Below are 21,224 nucleotides of genomic sequence, written 5' to 3'. Positions count from 1 at the left end.
CAGATGCCATTTATTGGCAAGTGATGTTGATGGTAACTAGGATTGATAGGTATAGGAAGATTATAGAAGTGTCTCCCTGTAGGGTACATTGAAGGGCGGTGTTCTTCCTGCTTTTTAACTAATGTCCATTTTTTTTTTTCTTTGTCTCTTGCAGCGGACATGGGATTCGCCCGATTATTTAATTCACCTTTAAAGCCTTTAGCTGATTTAGATCCCGTAGTTGTTACCTTCTGGTATCGAGCTCCAGAGCTGCTCCTAGGGGCCAGACATTATACCAAAGCTATTGGTGAGTAGAGAAGATGGATGCATGGGGACTAAAGATTATTTGCATAATACAGGACAACCAAGCATTGGGAGCCTCCATCTATGAATGCCGTTAAAATCCTGGACAGAATGGCACATCGTACTGGGTGCTAATTCATCCAGGGAAATGCAAGACAACATGATGGAAAACAAATATACCCCCATTAGTTAGTGCAATCCTTTTGGCGGCGTTCTGCATAAGGTGGATCCATTTAGCCAGGAAATTCAGTTTTTTTTAGCTACCACAACACTGATGTGAATGCTTCCTTAGTAGTTAGTTCGGTAGTTTTATAACTTTTTTTATTGCACTTTGGCCGCCTGCACACGAGCGTTCCGGATTCCACTAGCGGATTTTCACGCGCGTATGGTACCTAAATGTGCTTGCGGATAGGTGCGGATGCGTGAAAAATCACGCGCGGATATACGCGGATGTGTTGCGGAATAAAATGCGCAGAAAAACCAGCAGCCACCCCTTATTGTAAACCCAACCCCTAGAGAACTGCCCATTCCTTGGAAAACAGCTTAAAAACCAACACCCAGACTCCGTTTTGTCCCTCTTGCTTGTGCGAGCACCGTTAAATTATTGATGTCTTTGTGGGCATGGTTGATCCATGTAACTTTTTTCAGGCGCTTCTCCAGCGTGACTTTTTCGGTCACTGCAAAAAAATTCACAAGAGGAAGGCCGCCTGCACACGGGCGGAAATCCCGCGGCATTACAATACGCACTCCTATGCAGACGGCCGCGGTTTGGCCGCGCGAAATCTTGTGCGGCAAACAAACCACGGCATGTCCTATTTTTGTGCGGGGCTCGCACTTACCCGGCCGCCGGCACATGAAAGAGCTGGAGCCGCCAGGCGCGGGTGAGTACGCGCTCGTCACTGCAGGCTCTCGGGTCGGGTCCCGCGGCGAGAATTCTCGCCGCCGGATCCGACCCGCTCGTCTGCAGGCGGCCGAATTCATTACTACAGATTTTGCATTCTTAGATCCTGCATTGGCAAGAAATACTACCTATCTCCCTCTACAAATTTGCCTGTGAAGCTCAGTGCTGTGTGTTGGGACGCCTCCTACCATGCCTACTTCCTGTAGTCATAGCAACCAGTGACTCCATCTGCAGCTGCACTGCGGATGTACTGCGTGAAAAAAACGCACCCATTCACTTGTATTGGAGGCTTCACGCGCAGAATCCGACCCAAATTAGAACAGGTCGCAGATTTTTTTCACGCGCGTGAAAAAACGCGATACAAATCCGTCCGTCTGGGGACAACTGCGGATCCTCATAGGAGTATATTGGCTGCGGTCTGGGGCAGATAATGTGCCTAAAATAACGCGCTGGAAATTCCGTTCGTGTGCAGGCACCCTAAATCATATATATGGCGGAAAACAGAACTTTGAATTTTTTTTTTTCAAATTCATCTCAAACTTTTTTTGTGTATTTCCACCAGCCTCCCTTCAGTATGAAGCTAGCTATATTAGTGGGTGCAATTGCATCTATCTAAGAGTCCTCAAAAAAAAAATCCCAGTAGTGATTGCAAGGGTACCAACTCCGATTCTGTGCATGAGCTGTCAGACGTGCTAATTGGCTGAGAAGGATCTTGCGGTATCTACACTAAAGCCTGGTTTAGACACAATGATTATCGCTCAAAAGATATATTTTGAGCAACTTTTCAGCGATAATCGTTGTGTGCGGTGCCTTTACGCGCAAGGTGATCGCTCAAATGTTGAGCGATCACTTTGCGCTCCGAGTGGGGGATGCAGAAGACAAGCTCTGCCACTTGTCTTCTGCATCCAGCTGTTCTCTGTTCGGAGTGCCTGGCTGTTATACAGCTGAGCACTCCGAGTGGGGTATGCAGAAAACAGCTGGAGCGCTGTATTCTTCATACTCCGCCTGTGATCAGGGAGCAGGATACAGCTGAAACAATAGTATCAGCTGTATCCTGCTGTGAATTCCTCATAAGGCTCATCGTTGTATTTCAGCATGCTGAACAAGAACAATCAGCGATTCCTTAACGAAAACTGAACGATTCCAGTGCAGTTACACACAACGATTATTGCTCAAAAGATGGTTTTGATCGTGTTTTTTTGTTTTGTTTGTTTGTTTGTTTTGTTTTTTCTTTTGTGTGTGTGTGAGGGCTGCATTGTCAGATTTATATTGCTTTAAGTGGCGGCAATACAATTTAGGGGATTCCCAGCAAGACTGTAATGGAAATAAATCTCGGTCCTCCGGTGTCTGGCGGTACTTGAGTGGGTGACTGGGCTCTGCTATTCGGTTTTCGAAATTTTGCATTCAGTTCTAGTGCAATTATGGAAACTGTAGTACAGCGAGTTACATTGTTTTTGTAACTTGAGAGCTGCAGATACAATGGAACTCACTTTTTTGCTATACTATTTCAATACTGCAATACTTCAGTGGCTACCGAACAGCAACCTGCAATCAGGACCCAACGTCCAGCCATTAATTTAATGCAGTGGTGAGCACTGACTAAGTTATCTAAATGGTTAAAGGGGTTGTCCCGCGAAAGCAAGTGGGGGTATACACTTCTGTATGGCCATATTAATGCACTTTGTAATGTACATCGTGCATTAATTATGAGCCATACAGAAGTTATTCACTTACCTGTTCCGTTGCTAGCGTCCCCGTCTCCATGGTGCCGTCTAATTTCAGCGTCTAATCTCCCGATTAGACGCGCTTGCGCAGTCCGGTCTTCTCCCTTCTGAATGGGGCCGCTCGTGCCGGAGAGCTGCTCCTCGTAGCTCCGCCCCGTCACGTTTGCCGATTCCAGCCAATCAGGAGGCTGGAATCGGCAATGGATCGCACAGAGCCCACGGTGCACCATGGGAGAAGACCTGCGGTCCACCGTGGGTGAAGATCCCGGCGGCCATCTTAGCAAGGTAAGTAAGAAGTCGCCGCAGCGCGGGGATTCGGGTAAGTACTATCCGTTTTGTTTTTGTTTTTTTTTTACCCCTGCATCGGGTTTGTCTCACGCCGAACGGGGGGGCTATTGAAAAAAAAACAAAAAAAAAAAACCCGTTTCGGCGCGGGACAACCCCTTTAAACTGACGGTATCGGAGTTCAGGCCGCTGCCGTCGGATGTGTTTTACAATAAGCATTCTGCATGGAGCGAGCTAGACTCCCAAGCCTGCTCCATGCAAAGCACACACGGCCCACGTACATGTATGTCAAATAGTGCAAAGCGGTCAAGCATTGTATAGATTAATACATCAATTGGCTATCTGGACTGTAACACTGGGGATTCTTGGCATTGGATACAAGGCAGCAATTTCTTGTATTCCAGATCACACTAATGTGGTTTTCTATTAGGCTGCGTGCACACTTCACTAACATCTCTTCTTCCAGTGTCGTGCGATGTCCTCTATCCCGGTTATTAGAGATGGAGAATTTATTTAAGGCTCAGTAGTAAAACCTGATATCAAAGCTTTTTACTATATCGTGTATCAGAATATAACCGATGATAGTTTTTACAAATGTAGCTATTATGATTTTTTTTTTTTTTTTAAATGCTCTAGGCCAGAGGTGTCAAACTCCTTTTCACAAAGGGCCACATCAGCCTTAGGCCCAATGTCCACTGGCACACACAGATTCCACTGCTGAATCCCAGAGCAGAATCCAGCCATGCCCGCAAACATGGACAGGAAAAGACATTTTCTTACCTGTCTAGATCTAGTGCGGGTCTCCTCCGTGCCAGACGGATCTTCTTTCTTGAGCACAGAGGATGCGTCCAGACGTGCCGGCGATGTGCCGGACTCATGCATAGTGCAATTTTTTTTTTTATTTATTAATTTTTTTTAAATCTCCTGGTTCCCCGTGGATCCGCTGTGACGTGGATCGGACGGCTTCCATTGACTTCAATGCAAGCCGCCCCGCGTGATCCCCCATAAAAATGGAGCATGCTGCGATTTTCTTCCCGCATGTGCAATCCGCACATCGAGGAAAAAAAATCACATCCGCATGCTTTAAATTGTTTTGCAGATGCTAATGCATCTCTATGAGCAGTTTAATATGCATATCTCCCGCTCGGGTGCCACAAATCAAATCCGCCTGTGGACATTGGGCCTTATGGTTGCCTTCAAAGGGCCGATTTCTAATAGTAAGACTGGACAGTAATGGTGAACCCCATAGGGTCCCGCATAGTGGCCCCAGTGGTAATGGAGTCACCCATAGCAGCCCCTGTAGTAACACCCATAGTGGCCCAGTAATGGTGATCCCCATAATGGCTTCAGCAGTCATAGTGCTCCCATAGTGACCCCCATAATGGCCTTAGTAGTAATAGTCCACACACACACACACACACACACACTGGCCCAGAAGTTAGTTGTCCCATAGTGGCCCCAATAGTAATAGGGTCCCTGTAGTGGCCCCAGTAATAATAGTAACCCCCATAGTGGCCTCCTTAGTAGGTGTCCCCCATATCGGTGGCCCCAGTAGGAATGGTGCCCCTCATGGTGGGTCGTGTAGTAATTGTGTCCCCCTATATTGGCCAGTAGTAAAAAGCGTCCCCCATAGTAGCCCAAGTAATGATAATGAAACCCTCCCCCCCACTGTCCTCTGGCTGGCCATCATCCCAACAGGCATTCCACTCACTTGGGGCTCTTTCACATTGGTGTATATTGGCCCTGTTTTCAAGGCCGACCAATAGACGCCACCCATCTGAGGCATTGGAAACAATGCCCCAGTTCAGATGGGCGTTTTTCTGCTTAAAAGTGCCCAGCCGGACAAGATGGTGCACACAGCGCACATTCCTGTTGGGCGCTTTTACGCCTGCCAGAAAAGATGGTTCTGGAACTATGTCTTCCGTACGGCATACGGCCACTGCCATAGACTCCTATGGTAGCCTATGACAACTGCCGAAGAAGGGAGGTGGGAGGGAGCTTAGCGGAGTGTCTGCTAAACTCCCACCTGCTTCCCTCCTCCTCTCAGCGCTTTGCCGGCTGTTTGCAATGGGAGGGGGGGAAACGGGAGCTGGTCGCGCCCCCCTCCCATTGCTGGCAGGCAACAAGGGGCGGAAGCTTAGTACACTAGCTCCGGTCCCGTCCCGCCTCCACCCCTTGCCTAGAGTCGGCGAGGGGGAAGAAAGGTCCTCCCCCTGCCCAACAATATGCCCCCTCCCCCTTTCCCAGCAATCCCCCAACAAAATTAATGCACTCCCCCCAGCAGTAATAATGCCCCTCCTCCCCAGCAATAATGCTCTCCCCTTCTTCCCCAGCGGTCCCCCCAGTAGTAATAATGCCCCCCACTGAGACCCACATACTTACCCCTGCTCCTTGTGGAAACGCCGCTCCTCTTTTGTCTGATCGCTGGTGCACACTGACGTCAGTGCGCTGCTGGATGCCTCCTCCCCCTGCTCTCGCGGAACCAAGTGGGAGAAGTCGGGGGACGAGGATCCCGGCTGCACACTGACGTCGCAGTGTGCGCAGATAGCAGCGCGCTGATGAGTGAATGCTTGCAGGGGAGCCGCGGCCCCTGCAGGCGTTCACTAGTGTGGTGAGCGGCCGGTGGTGATGCGTGCCAGGGCTCTGCGTGCCGCCTCTGGCACACGTGCCATAGGTTCGCCACCACTGATATAGGATGTTTGGTCCGAATTGTTCTTTTAAATAGATTTTCTGATTTTTATGTAAATAAACTATAGGGATGTCTGGCTTAGAGATGAATAGGCGCAGCGTCGTGCTTCATTTTCCTTGTGGTGGCGCTGTAGGGAAACTTCAACACTTAAAGCCCTTTGCCCTGTTTACACTGATCGATTACAGTTACTCACTGGATCGTGGGGATCTGAATGATAATTGGTCAGTGTAAATGCTGCCAGCAGCTGAACGACAATGATTTCGTTGTGAAGTGTTTGTAGGCCTAGAAATCAAATGAAGATCGGCCAAGGCTGTCCATCTATGAAAGGCTGCCTGCTTGCTGTGAGGGTCAGGAGGAAGAGATCTCCGTCCGTCTCCATTCACTGAGCGATTTATCCGTGGGGACGACTGTCGGGTGTCTAAATTTTAAATGAAAACTTCCTGAATTTAAAAAAAAAATTCGTTCATAGTAACAAATATTTTTTTTTTTTTACATTGTTTAAAATATGCAATTTTGTTGCTATCCCTGTCGCTTACTTCTTGCTAACCCACCGAATACATGTAAGGAAGAATTATTGCACAGATGGGAGACGCAACCTTGAAATTTTGGCTCCAAATATTTTTGACTTGCTGACGGTCTCCTTGTCAGATATGTGGTATTTTACAGAAATAGCTGTTAATCACAGATAGGACCGCCCACTGGACTCCTAAGCCCACAGTATTGTACTATGCTTGTGGGACTCATGATCATCAGTCAGAAAAATATCTGACAGACAGCCTAGACGGGCTACAATTGTAGCAAGGAAGAAGTATTGGGTGTCGGCCTCTGGCTAGAAGCAGGAATGTCTTGTGTTAACCTAAAACTTGTTCCTTATCTATTCTTGTATGTGTTTGTAATACTATAGATTACTATCTAGGTTCCTTTTAGGGTTTCTTAATAACATTTTGCACGGTTCGCTGGGGTTTTCGCTGCCTTACGCAGATTATGCCAAGCAAAAAAAAATAAGGTCAGCAGAACGTTCGCTGCTTTTTCTAGGGAATTCCCTCCTTGATGCTTAATTATCATGTTCTTTGAAATCTCAAACTGTGCAAATCCTACAAGACACATTTCATGAATTTTACATTCCTGCTGGTTGCATTTAATAGAATATGTAAGTGTTCTTCATTTACTCCTTGGCTTGTTTTGAAGATTTTCAACTTTAAAGGGAAGGTGTCATCAGAAAATGACCTCTTGTAGAAAACCTGTTTTTGCTAAGCATATGTAAAGGGAACCCGCCACATCGTAGAAACGCCATGTACTAAGTCGTGGGGCTTAAAGGGCAGGGAAATTGAACTTTTAAAAAAAAAACTACAACCCGAAAATAAAAAGCTTACAAAAATGTAATGTGTTTCGCTCTCTGGGAAGGGTGGAGCGTGAAAATAAAATTATAAACTATCCAGCACTCCAGTTAAATGTCCCTCTGCTCCAACAAAGCCATCCTTGTCCAGCAAGCTCCTGCAGCAGTCACGTGCCGTTCATCAGTCACATGACTGCTGCAGCCAATTACGGTGTTTGGCTAATGACTGCTGAGGCTGCTGCAGTCACTTGGATAATGAACAGCAACTGCTGCAGAGACTTTTGGCATCAGGAGAATTAACAGGTGAGCACTAGATAGCTTATTGTTTTACTCCATTTGTTGTCCTTTTTTTTTAAAGTCCCAAATAACTTATCTATTGAGCGAGTCCTCTTCTCTGATGTAAATGACGCTTAAAGAGGACCACTTGGGATATAATCAGCAAGGCTAGCTGCATGGCTCTACAGCTGCGGCCCTTCTAATTCTATCCCTGGGGTATAGTTTTTTGTTTTTGTTGTTGTTTTTTTTTCCATACTACTCTCCTCCTGTGCTAGATAGACACTTCTTGGGTCTGCCTAACAACAATCTCAATGTGCCAAGTGGGCGGTCTGCACAGCTAGCTCTCATTGGATGACTTCAAACCGCTCCAAGTCAACCATTGAGAGCTACATGAGGAGCTGAATCTAAGAAGTACCTGTCTGGGTGAAGGAAGGTGAATATGGGGCCAGTTAGTAGGCCCGTGACTGTAGAGCAATGTAGCCAGCCCTGCTGATTTTTATCACTTGACAGGTCTTCTTTAAAGGGGTTTGCCCATTAGACTTCCTCTATACAAAGGAAGAGAAGAAAAAAAAGAGCATCTCCTGTTCTGGTCTTATTTCTTAGACAACAGTCACCTATTCAGGTCATTGGGTCTAAAATATGCACACATGACATTTGGGTATTATTGTATCTGGTCACCACCCGGAAGCTAGGGGTTTGACAGGGCTTGGATGGAGTCATGCCCCAGTTACACCCCTTGCTCCCGATTGGTAGATCTTTTTCAGGTCCTGAAAGTTCTAAGTGTGGTGATCTTCACTCAGCTGCTGACATTCACCCCTTCCTGCTATTGTCTATGTGCTGTCATCCTCCACTGGACTGACACCCCACCACCACCACCACCCCCGCTGCTGTGGCGGATGCTTTGCACTCCTCCATCACCCTGGCCATTGGCTATGTGGTCCGCTGCTGCCTAGCGGTGAATGAATGCTGCCGCCGGCACTCTGCTTTGCTCCGCAGTTAGAGGGGATTCGGCTGCTCCGCTGCTCTGCCTTCTCTCCCTTCAGCAGGTGTCACCGGTGCCGCTGCTGAGAGGCAGCTGGGGAGAGGAGTAGCTCTCAGCGCTACAGCACGGGGTACAACATCGGCGCCGGGGTGTATGTTACCTGGCCGAAAAACTCTTCCCGGGCAGCCGGCTGGCCTGCCGCACAACATTCTCTGTGATACATCATGGGGAGCACAGGGTCAGTATTGATTTTACAATGCCCTGGAGGGTTAGGGTTGGGCTTTGGCTATAAGCTCTAAATGCTTCCATGTTTCCTCTGTAACATGGAAACATTTACAGCAAAGAATGTATAAGCCTAACTGGAAAACGAATCCCTAACCCTCCAGGGCATTGTACAATCAATACCAAGGGTGGTTTGATCTTCCAGGACCTGAAAAATGTCTACCAATCGGGAGCTAGGGTGTGACGGGCGTGTTCCTCTATGAAAGTCCTGTCAAATCCATAGCTTTCGGCAGTGTTGAGATACAATAATACCTGACATTTGAGTGCTCCACTATTCACTAATCTCTGCTCTGCAGTGCTACAAAAAATTTGGGCTCTTTCCACGTGGGGAAAAAAACTGACACGCAATGCCACTTTAAAATCTGGATGTTTATTTCTTTTTCATTGGTACAAAATTGCTCACCCTTGTCCGAATAAGTCCTTAGGCCTCATGTCCACTAGCTAAATGGAATTGCGGATTCCGCCCATAGGAAATCATTGACCATCCGCGGTCCATTAAATTGATTTTTCCACCCGCGGATGGCATTTTAAAAGAATTGCGTTTTTCACGCGCGGGAGAAAAAACGCAGCATGCTCCATTCTGCCGCGGATCGGCAACATTGCTATCACAATGTGTGCGGATATCTGCATGCAAAAAAAATACCATTTAAAGCAAATGCGCGCGAAAGTCCGCTGCGGAAATCCGCGGCAGATTCTGCACGGATTGTATTTTTCTAGTGGACATGAGGCCTTAGAATGAAGCTTCTGTCCATCCATAGTGCAAAAACTGCAATACTACCCCATTCACGGGAACAACAGCGGCCCCAGAGGTCAGACGACCCTCCCCTGCCATAATTAGAGCATACTGCCAACATAGCATTACAAAATGGGGTGAAGGTGACCTAAACTCGTTACGGATGTGATACTATTCTGACTTACGTGGTTTCTTTTCTTTTGTCCTCCAGATATATGGGCTATAGGATGTATATTTGCAGAACTTCTAACGTCTGAGCCAATTTTTCACTGTCGGCAAGAAGACATAAAGACTAGTAATCCTTACCATCATGACCAGCTAGATAGAATATTTAATGTCATGGGATTTCCTGCAGGTACGGTATCTACAAGGATGTGAGGTGACTGCGGAGGGCAAACAAAATGGTTCTACTGACTTCTATTGGCAATTTTGTTTTTTTTAATAAATGGCAGATTGTATTTTCACCACATGAAGTAGTCACCACGAATCACTATGACCCTGATGAGTGTAATTCCATTTTAAGCCATCTTTGGTCCGATCACAAGAAGGTCCCTTCAGATCACTAAAATAAAAAGGCTTATGGTTTAACTCCATGGAACTGCCATCAACATGGCTCTAAGAGGAGAGTAATCTCTAGAAGTGAGCTGATTGCACTGTGGGCCTATGTAACTTTCCCTGGTGCCATCTTCAGGAATTGTCATTAAGAGATTTCTGATGATATGTTGGTTAGCTTTTCAACTACGTAACATAAATGTCATTTGACCTCGGAGGGTCTATGGAGCATGTTGGGGTCCACTCGCTTACCAAGCAGCTATCAGGTGTGTGATTTGCCTGGGGGACCAATTAGTTAGGGCCCTTTTACACAGAACAATTACCGGTCCATGAAGCATTGTAACGTGATAATCATTCAGTGTAAACCTGGTCAACAGCTGAACAAACGATAATTAGGTTTTTATGCCAAAAAATAAGAAACGGAACAACTATTTGCTGGTGTGAACAGGCAGTCCTTTATCTGAATGACTGCCTGTTTATGCTGAACGGAGGTGGCGGGCTGGAAGATATCTCTGGCGCACTCTGCCTCCAGTGAGTAATTAATATCAATAGGGGAACCTATTACTGCATTCAGAGTCCCGCATAAGGAGGCACATAACTGCTAATATGTATGTACCAAGCCCCCTTGACTTATTTCACTGCTGCATGCAGCATCCTCCAGAGGGTTTGGGCTCAGTCAGACTAATATGCTATGCATATATAGGCGGTAATGGTTTATTGCACCTCGTTTTTTTTTTTTTGTTTGTTTTTGTATTTATTTATTTTTTTAAGGGAGGTGCCTTATCTGTGCCTTGAAATATGGTGGTTTTACCAAATCATTACAGCTGTATTTTATATTCAAAAATAAGGGGTTGGGAATTTAAAAAAAAAAAAGCCTTTTGACGTTGTACCTCTTTGCAATTATTTTTTATCGTGATTATGGCTTTCACACGAGCGTATGTTTTTATGTTTGCACGTCCGTGCCGTAAATTCGCTTGAATGAACATTTTCTGTGATCAATTCCCGAGCTTAAATAAGCGTTTTCTCATCCCTTCACGCGGTCTGCTGCGACGATATTCGTGAATAAATACGTTGCACCCTGGAAATCCCTCGCTCGGCATAAATCCTTGGAATGACTTTAAATGCCTAAATAGAGGCATTGTAAGGCTTTTGCAGCTTTGGATGCTGCTAAACTCCCTCCCCCTCCCTTTTCTTCCAGCTCCCAAAGGAGTCTATGGGAGCTGCCACCGTATCAGTCAAAAGATAGAACCAGAACTATCTTTTTTCCTACTGTATAATTGCTGATGCGCATTCTGGTCACATATGTTCCAATTTTTTTACGATGCAACGGTTTTATGTGCTGTAAATTCACCGATGTGAACGGATGCATTGGAAACCAAAGCCTCAGATGGTCGCGTATATCGGCCGGCCATGAAAACACGGCTGATATACACTCGTGTGAGTAAAGCCTTAGCCTTAAGTGTCTGAGATCTTCACATTTTTCATGTTTTACTGCTCTATAAGTGTGACATAAGAATATAACGGTTTTCACACTTCAGAGAACTCTGAATTCCTTTTGGACAAGTAGAAAACTTCTATTTTTTTTATTTATTTAGATAAAGACTGGGAAGACATTAAGAAGATGCCTGAACACTCTACACTTATGAAGGATTTTCGCAGAAATACGTAAGTCTATAGATGGTACATTTTTGCGATTCCCTTCGACTGAATATGGCAGGTTCCACACGTGTTTGTGATACGCAGATCCATATTCTCTGACTTTGAATGCACTTTTATCTCTAGCAACTGGAGTAACCAATGCCAGTCAGCTGCTGCAAAAGCAAATGAGGTCTTGGGGTGCATTAAAAGAGGTATAGGGGCGAGGGACAAGAACATTATTCTTCCACTATATAAGGCACTTATCAGGCTCCACATGGAATACTGCGCACAGTTCTGGACAGCGGTGCTCAGGAAAGATGTTACAGTGCTGGAGGGGGTTCAAAGGCCAACTAAATTAATAAACAGAATGGGAGAACGACTATACCCAGAGAGGCTATCAAAGTTGGGATTATTTACCCTGGAAAAAAGACTGTACATAGTTATTTGGTCGCCCCTTTACAAATACATGAGGGGACAATACAAGGATCTTTCCATGATCTGTTTATACCCAGGACTGCGACAGTAGCAAGAGGGCATCCTCTGCAGTTAGCCGAAAGTAGGTTTCATCACCAGCACAGAAGAGGGTTCTTTACTGTAAGAGCAGTGAGACTGTGGAACTTTCTGCCTGAGGACGTGGTGATGGCAAAATCGATGGAGGAGTTTAAGAGGGGACTAGACCGCTTTCTAGAGCGTTATGACATTACAGTATATAGACATTAAATAACCAGTGGGGTTGTTGATCCGGAATTCTTCCAACTACTGGTCTTGGAGACAGGTAGGAACTTTCAAACGTTGATCTAGGAATTATTCTGACCGCCATTAGGGAATTTTTTTCCCCCAAATGGGCTAAATTGGCTTCTACCTCATTATTTATTTTTTTTTATTTTATTTTTTTTGCCTTCACCTCGATCAACATGGGGGTGGAAATGGGCTAAACTGGATGGACTTTGTCTCCCTTCAGCCTAACCTACTATATTACTATGCTATGTTACTAAGAGTGCCTTCATGCAAATGGCCCTTCTAAATTGCCTGTCATTGTGCTCAAAGGCAGCCTTACGTATATATTTATATGTATCCACTTGACTGTGACAAGGGCTGCTGAATATGGGCTATAAAGTCTCTTATGTAGGACAGAGCCATGTGCACTAAGGTGTCTAGGAGGGGAGGGGGGGGGGGGAAGGGGCGCTGTGGCTCTGTACTATAGAGCCACACTTGCGGTACTCTGTGTGCCATATGATGAATTTGACGCCTTTCGTTGGACATTGCACGACTTGTTTTTTGTCCTATTTGTATGGAATGGGAGGCCTATGGAAGTACACTAATACCCCATACTCCACTACAGTTGCCCTATTATGGCTCCATACAATATTGGGCCTTCTCTACTTCCTCCTACCCATCATGTTATGGCTCTGTCATTGTATGAGAACCATGTGCACAAGTTCTGTACTCCATAGAGATTAGATATGTGTCTGTAGGTACAAATGGCATTTCTGCAGGTATATCCCAGTTAATTGCAATGCTCACATTATACCGCTTTATATTTCAGTTATACCAACTGCAGCCTTATTAAATATATGGAAAAGCATAAAGTTAAACCAGACAGCAAAACATTCCACTTGGTAAGTGTCAAGTTGGTTTTATATGTTGGGTACTCCATTCCGATCTGATGCAAATAGGAAACTGAAGCACTCACCAATTTTTCAAAAATGCCCCATTTTCTTGAAAACCTATATCTTACAGTTGTTCACTGCTCGTTGCTAGAGGATCTGGCTATAGATCCGTTATGGAGGGGTGATGGTGTGCAAGCGCCTGCCAACTCCGAGTGTGAGGATCTGCTGAGTGGCCAGGATCTCTGGAGCGTATGTGCAATACTGTCCAGCTGCCAGCTACGTCTGCGCTCTGCTTTATTCTTCCATAGAAGCTCGTTGTTTGCACTGCTCAGAAGCCCTTCTATGCAAAGATACTGCAGAAGGTAGCGGTTAGCTGGTGGCCGGGTCAGGAGCTATTGCACATGCGCAGCAGAGATCCTGGCAACCCAGCACGGAGTTAGAAGTGTGTAAGTGCTGGCCATCTCTACTCCATAGTGGCGGTGGTTGGTTACCCCTAGCAATGAGCAGTAAACCTCTTTAAAACAGATACAAGGTTTTAAGAAAATAAGGTATTTTTGAAATGGGGGAGGGAGGGGGTGAGGTTAAGAAGGATCAACTGCTGAAGTTCAGTTCCTGATCCTTTTTGTTCTCTTTTTAGAGAGGAGTTGGAGATATTATAGCAGCTAATGGGAGTGGGAGATGATATAGCAGCTAGTCTCCACCCAATAGCTCAGGGAAAACTGACAATTGAATCTAAAACCTGGAAAAGCTGGTGAAAAATGATTTATACCAGTCACATAATGGGCAGAAATAGTGTTGCTCTTCATGTACACACAACAGCTCATCTGAAGTCACCTGAAAAGACGGGTACGCTTTAAGGCTGAGCTCAGGTGTAGCGTTCCTGCTAAGGCAACGATCCCCAAAACTACAAACTGCTTAAAAAAGGGTACGAATTCCAGTTGCTTTGCTGCAGTTTGCATCAGATGCAGCTTTGGGACCGTTTTGTGTTTTCCGCAATAAGGGTTACATGCTGTATATCATGCAGAATACAGACAAGTTTAAAGTTCAGCCCAGATTCCTAAAAACCTTGCTGGTGGTTAAAATATATATAATTTTTTTCTTTCTGCAAAGCTTCAGAAATTGCTGACAATGGACCCAATAAAGAGAATTTCCTCCGAGCAAGCTATGCAGGATCCATATTTTCTAGAAGACCCGCTTCCCACATCAGAGTAAGCGCCAGAATCCGGATTTTGTTCATTTATATATAGTTAAATGCATTATTCTAAGCTGGATAATAGCGGTACATGTGTAGATCTGAATGGAGTGTTCATGAACCAGTTCATCATAGCCATCTTTAATCTGGTCTCCGGGGCTCTCATTCTCTAAGATACGGGAAGACGGGATTAATGCAGATACTTTAATGTCCCTGCAGATTAGTCGTCCTTTATTGTGGAACGTTCATTAATTAGACTTGGGCTTTATTGATCACAATTGTTATACTACATATAGATTTATATACTGTAGATGTACAGCGGTGTTACGTGGGCCCATATCTGCCCTTGCTAACAAGTGCTGATCGACAGTGAGCATGTCGGTGCTTGCTCCTTATGTCTACAATGGCAGATTTGCAGTAGGGGGGGTAAGATGTGTCCCCATACAGCGAACATTGGTCAGCTGCACATCTCCCTACTTACACCAGATATACAGCCCACCAGTAAGCAATAGGAGATGTCATGTATGATTGTAACGACCCGTTGTCTTCCTGCAGTGTATTTGCTGGCTGCCAGATTCCTTACCCGAAGAGGGAGTTCCTCACAGAAGAGGAACCTGATGATAAGGGGGACAAGGTATGTCTCACAGCTATAAGGGATTAATGCAGTCACTGTCTGTCTAGATATTGATGTCCATCATAAATACATGGATGATTGATCTCATTTGCAACTAATTGAATTTTGCTACCATGTTAGTTGTCTTTGGCTGATAGGTCCATATGGGGGGGGGGGGGGGAGATGGTTTTCGGATGGAAGAGAAAGTGCTGCATGCAGCACTTTTTCTTCCAGTATTTGCAGCTGGATCTGTAACAGAACCTCCGGCTGGTGTGAAACCAGCCTAATGTTTGGAACGATTGCTAGTAGTAGTGTTGCCTGCAAACAAACTGCTAAGCTCTTGGCTATAGAATGGTTGGGCTGTGTTCACATCTGCATTTGGAGCCTCTATCACAGATCCAGCATGCAGGACTCTTTCGTCCAGTAAAATATGGGATGGCCGACCCAACGGACCCTACTATAATCTTTGGTGGTCTGTTTGGTACCCTCATAAAACTGGCTTGGAGCAGGAAAACTTAACTCCCTAATGAAGATGTGATCATAGCCTAATTCAGTAGCATCTGGAAGAGAACTGGAATGATGGTGCTGACATTCCTGGTTCACATCAGATGTCAGAAGTCCTCTTTCAACTCTCAGCTTCTTGAATGCGGTCGACATGTACTCTGCATATCGGTTTTGTATCTGCTTATTACAATAACATCGTACCATTGAATTATTAACTTTCTGTTTTTTTGTTTTTTTTTTTTAAATCTATATAGAAAAATCAACAGCAGCAACAAGGCAATAATCATACTAATGGTACCGGGCACCCAGGAAACCAAGATAACAGCCACGCACAAGGGCCACCGCTGAAGAAAGTGAGGGTTGTTCCCCCTACCACTACCTCAGGTGGACTCATCATGACCTCAGACTATCAGGTAAGGACCATTCAGCTCTCTTGTTATGTCTTGTGCTGCGTTTAGACTGAACTATTATCATTCAGAAAATCGTTCAAACGAGTGAAACTCAACGATAATCATTCAGTTTAAACACAGCAAATGACCGAACGACAAGCAAAAATTGTGCGCTTCTTGTTCAGTTTCAGACGGTATAAAAATCAGTGGCAGCTCGTTCACTTATCTTGCAGTTTCAACACTGATCTTCAGGGTTTCACATAGGGATGTGAAACCCTGAACGACTGGTGCACGAGAGTTGCACACGCTCTCCTAGTGCGTATGAGCTGGCGATTGACGTAACCAGCACGTTCGCTCGGGCAAAAGAGAATCTTTAGATTCTCTGCCCGTGCAAAAGTAGCATTACTTGGGTAATACAAGTGGTGACACCGTGTTCCAAAGCTAATTTAATTATAGTGTAGTGTGGCGAGTCCAAACCAAGCTGCTGTGAGGACCCATCAGAGGTGCCATGACACATCCTCCTAGGGAATCCGAATTTGCTTCATTAACTAGCAGAGGGCAAGGAAAGCAAAGGGATTTTTGTCAAGGATGGGTGGAGATTGTTTGCAATGCAAGAATTTGCATTGCCTCTTTCCAAGACCCATAACTTTTTTTATTTTTCCACCAACACAGTTATGTGAGGGTTTTTGTTTGTTTTTTTGCGGAAAGAGTTGTAGTTTTTATTAATACAATTTTGGGGTTTTGTTTTTTCGACACTTTATTTATATTTTTTGTTTTTTGTTGCAAGGCAGTTGGACAGAAAAAAAAGTAGCAATTATGACTCTTTTTTTATACGTTTTTGTAAACGTTTACCATGCAAGATAAATATTTTTCTTGTTCAGGCTGTTACGAGCGCAGCGATACCCTTTTTTCTTTTTTATTGTGTAAAAATAGTTAAAAGCTTAAACTATATATAAATTTGGTATCACTAATCAAATTGACCCGCAGAATAAAGGTGTGGCACAAAAGAAAACTAAAAATTACACAATCCTAGAATGAATTTATTTTTTGTGCTACTTCTGCCTCCCAAAAAGCGCAATAGTCATCTGTAGCCAAAAGTGGTAGCAATAAAATCTTCAGCTTGTCCCGCAAAAAATAAATTCATATACAGAATGTAGATGAAGAAATAAAAATGTTCTGGGTCTTGTAATGTGGGGACGGAGAAGCAATATTAATCTAATCACATCTTTTACGAATTAGCTCTTGACGTCAGTAGAGGCCCATTTCCATGTAACGATTATCACTCAAATTCGTTCAACCGACCGAAAATGAGCGATAATCGTTACATGTAAATGCGGGCTTCATGCACTTTTTGTCTGAGCAATGATTTTAGGGTGAATTTAAATCCATTGTTCAGACACAGAGTTAAAGCCGGCAGATAACATTGCAATCTGCAGTCAGCCTCCAGGAGAACAATGCAGCTGGGTCGTGTGATTAATCACACGCTGGTCTCTGCAAGCGGCTCCTGGAGGCCCTTTAACATTTCATCTTCATTTGCATGTAAATGGCCATTAACCTTTATGCAAATAGATCGCAAAATCTTTCAGTCATTTGAAAGATTATCTTTGTGTATAAATGGGCCTTAACACAGTGGTTCACTTACTTTTTCTCCCTGCACAGTGTTTACTGAATGTGCTCAATAAAAGACCAGAAGGTACAACTATTTTTCTTAGTTTCATTACAACAGTGTTTCTCAACTCCAGTCCTTGGGGACCCCAACAGGTCATGTTTTCAGGATTTCCTATAGTAAGAACACCTGTGGCAATGTCTGAGGCACCGACAATAATTACATCACCTGTGCAACACTGAGGAAATCCTGAAAACATGACCTGTTGGCGGTCCCTGAGAACTGGAGTTAGGAAACGCTGCAGGACCCGACTCTACACAATCTGTGAGCCATGAAGAGGCAATGATTCTCCCTCTCCGTAGCTTGTGTAGATGACCATCATGTAGTGCTACGTTTCCCCTGTTGCTGCTCCTTCCCTCTGCAGTGGCTGCCGGAGGCCGTTTACAGGTGATCTTGTATCTGTCGGTGTTCATATTGAAGGGCTTGTCGGTGATGAGACGGCCATTTACAACCTTGTAAAACCACGTATATATCCATGTTCAACATCGTATTTTCTTCTGCAGCGTTCCAATCCACATGCTGCCTATCCAAACCCTGGACCAAGCACATCACAACCTCAGAGCAGCATGGGATATTCGACTACCTCCCAGCAGCCTCCACAATACTCCCATCAGACTCACCGGTACTGAGCTGTACCCAGAGACCAGGAAACGTCGATGCACTGTTGCTTGGGCTACAGGACTGAGCTTGTAGCTGCCTGGAGCCTGGCTTTGGAATGTACTGTACAACCACACCTTGAAAATGTCCAAAAGCCAAGAATACACAACATTTCGCAGAATGTAGATCCCACGTGGAGGTTCGACGCAAGAGAGCGCGCAAATTTTAGCACAGTCGATATTGTGAATTTGCTACTTCCATAGTATACTTGAAAATGGTTTAAATTGACCAATGCATTTCTTTCAGTGATGCTAGCAGGTGAAGCTGTGAAGTATGCTTGGAACAAACAGTTTTTCGTTATCGTATGTGGTGACTTCTTATCGTAAGAATATTATCTGACCAATTAGTTTTTTTCTTTTTACACTTTTTTTTTTTTTTTAAATATTTACCATCCTCATCGCACAAGGCTGGAAGAAACGTATCCAGATCATTTTGGTACCTTCACCCACCCCCCCTCTCCCCCCTCCTTTTCCTTTTGCATTGTATGCGTTGTGTGATGATGCAGATTATCACCGTAATCAGTATTTTTTTATTTTTTTTTTTTTCTGACCAGCAATTAGTTGTTTTTTTTAATTAGAAACTCTTTCGTTTTCACTATGAACCTCCCAAAGATTATATAACCTGACTTTTTTTTTTTTTTTTTAAATAACTTCTTAACTTGACTGGTATTAAAGCTGCTATATGATAGTAAATGTCTGAAACTGATTTGAATCCGTTTGCTCCAGCAAACAAGCAAAAAAAGAAAAAATTCTAATTAAAGCAAATGTTTAAAAAAAAAACCTCAATTGTCCCATTTTCTTTTCCCCCTGTTGATGTTGCTGACTTGTGAGCATGCTATGGAGTTTTTACGAAGCAAAAAAACAAAAAAAAAAAAACAAAAACAATGAGCATGAAAGTTGCTCCTCCTCAGACGCTGCGTCTGTTCGGATCTTTCTCAGCTGGCTTGGTGTAGTGGATTTCAAATCAGTTCCTATTTGTTTTTGTTTTATTCGGTCGGCACCTTACTTTTAGGGTGGATCTTGTTACAGCAAAGGACATTGGGGAGGTAAGCCTTAGAATTTACAAGGAAAACAGAAACTGTAACATACAATGTACTGTATCAAACTATTTTACATGAATGACAAGTATTCTGATTTAAAGAAATTCAACATTGTTAAAGCAAGGTGTTAAGTAATAAATTTATTTTTCATAAAACAAAAGGATAATTTGTGTCTGTTTGTCACAAAGTTCTGTTCTGGATCTCCACTCTATTCGGCAGCGCTGTGCAGAACGGGGGAATGCTCTTGCATCTGACCTGCTGGGCTCACAGACTGATATCAGTGAACTTTTAGCTACAGGGTGTTTCATTTGAAGCACAAACTAGTAATTTCACAGTATTTGTGTTCAGGCCAAGATCTCACAAAAGGGAATACTGCCGCGGTCGTTGGTGAGCTCAAGAGTCATCACTGAAGATGTTGAAAGTGGCCATCACCTAACTCCAAGGACTTCTGAACCCAACGCTTCATGTTGTGTGATGGAACATGCCTGCATCGATCGAAGCAATAACATGTCTAGTCTTCACCAATAAACCCCGCACACTGAACTCTGTACCCTATAAGTGTCCCTACAGCAAAAGGTCTGCCATGTAAGGTCAGTCATGCTGGTGACAACAGGCCCTTCAAGATGATCCTGTCCCTGAAGAAAACACATTTTTCCCATACTGTGGTTGGACTTGTGAGAAATTGCCACAACTCGATGGAAGCTACCATTCTACAGCTCATCGTCCAGCTGCTTCATGACTTCAGTGATTGTTGGGTAACATTCAGGGTTGATGTCCTCTTCAGGGATACCAGTGAGGTGCCGACAGGACCATGCACACCACACAACAACTTCTCCGGGATGCAAATTTTTTTTTTTTCATGGATTTCATGCAGGTTAGCTGTGGCCAAAATCTGTGTGTTTTGGTTATGCACGTGGCCACATTGACAACCTTGCTTTGTCTGTGAATCATGTGATGTCCAACCCTTCCTGAGGATGGCCTAGTTTTCAGCAATTCTGGAAACAAGTAAAATGAAAGGTCAGCTGGTTACTTATGTGCAACAAAGACAGTCTGTTAATTTTGGTAAATGAGCCCTACTTTCTCCAAAAAATTCGAACTGTAAACCATATGCATTGCCTCCTAATGAATAATAGACCTTTTCGATAAATGGGACAGGAGTCCCCAATAAAAATTAATGCAGTTATACACATTAGGAGTTAAAATAAGGATTGAACTTGAGTGAAATGTCTTATACATCTCCTCATTGAGCACCAAATCTGGCTATGGGTAGTTGAAAAGGGTTGTCCCATGCTTAGTGGCTAAAAAAACCAAAAGCCTGTGTGTGTGCGCGCCCAATCCACGTGATAAATGTCTGATTGCTGGAGGTCTCAGCCCCTAGAGCGGCACACCGTATTCCAGATGTGGTCTTATCTGAACTCTATACAGCGGGATCACAATCTCCCTCCTTCTACTGGTCTCCTACTGGTTATACCTCCTGCTATTGAGCCGAGCTTCCTACTTACTTACTTTCTTTGTTGTCTGACAACTGTGGACTCATTGTGAAGCTGTCAGAAATCAGAACCCCTGAATCCTTTTCCCACGAACTCCCAGGTAACACAGAACAGCCGGTACAAAACTCAGGAAGACAAAACCCTCAGACTAAGTGCATTACTTTACATTTGGAAACCCTGATCTGCAGTTTCTATTGTTTTTGACCATTTATCCAGTAAAGCTAAATTGTTCTTCATGTTGATGACCTCACCGGGAGTATCGGCCCTATTGCACGGTTTTGTGTCATCAGCAAACAGACAAAACTTACCTGTTAAACCCTCCCCTACGTCACGTTTGCTTTGCTATGCTATTTCCGTAACTTCTATAGAAGTCAATGTGTGTTA

General features: G+C 44.3%; 1 protein-coding gene across 1 annotated transcript in view; it reads left to right on the top strand.

Annotated features, from left to right (window-relative positions):
• The window catches only part of CDK8 (cyclin dependent kinase 8), a 65,856-nt gene extending 46,346 nt beyond the window's left edge, over window positions 1-19,510 (top strand). Inside the window, exons 6-13 of the mRNA XM_066583420.1 lie at window positions 155-286; window positions 9,702-9,845; window positions 11,638-11,707; window positions 13,227-13,299; window positions 14,401-14,498; window positions 15,038-15,116; window positions 15,854-16,012; window positions 18,158-19,510. Of these exons, the coding sequence (XP_066439517.1) occupies window positions 155-286; window positions 9,702-9,845; window positions 11,638-11,707; window positions 13,227-13,299; window positions 14,401-14,498; window positions 15,038-15,116; window positions 15,854-16,012; window positions 18,158-18,283 (881 nt within the window). The 3' untranslated portion in view covers window positions 18,284-19,510. The remainder of the gene's footprint in view (window positions 1-154; window positions 287-9,701; window positions 9,846-11,637; window positions 11,708-13,226; window positions 13,300-14,400; window positions 14,499-15,037; window positions 15,117-15,853; window positions 16,013-18,157) is intronic.
• Window positions 19,511-21,224: the final 1,714 nt, after the last annotated feature.

Source organism: Eleutherodactylus coqui, chromosome 1 (assembly GCF_035609145.1).
Source record: "Eleutherodactylus coqui strain aEleCoq1 chromosome 1, aEleCoq1.hap1, whole genome shotgun sequence".
In the NCBI taxonomy this organism is placed as follows: Eukaryota; Metazoa; Chordata; class Amphibia; order Anura; family Eleutherodactylidae; genus Eleutherodactylus; species Eleutherodactylus coqui.
The sequence above is the reverse complement of the archived record's forward strand: the minus strand, read 5'-3'. Positions and strand labels throughout refer to the sequence as shown.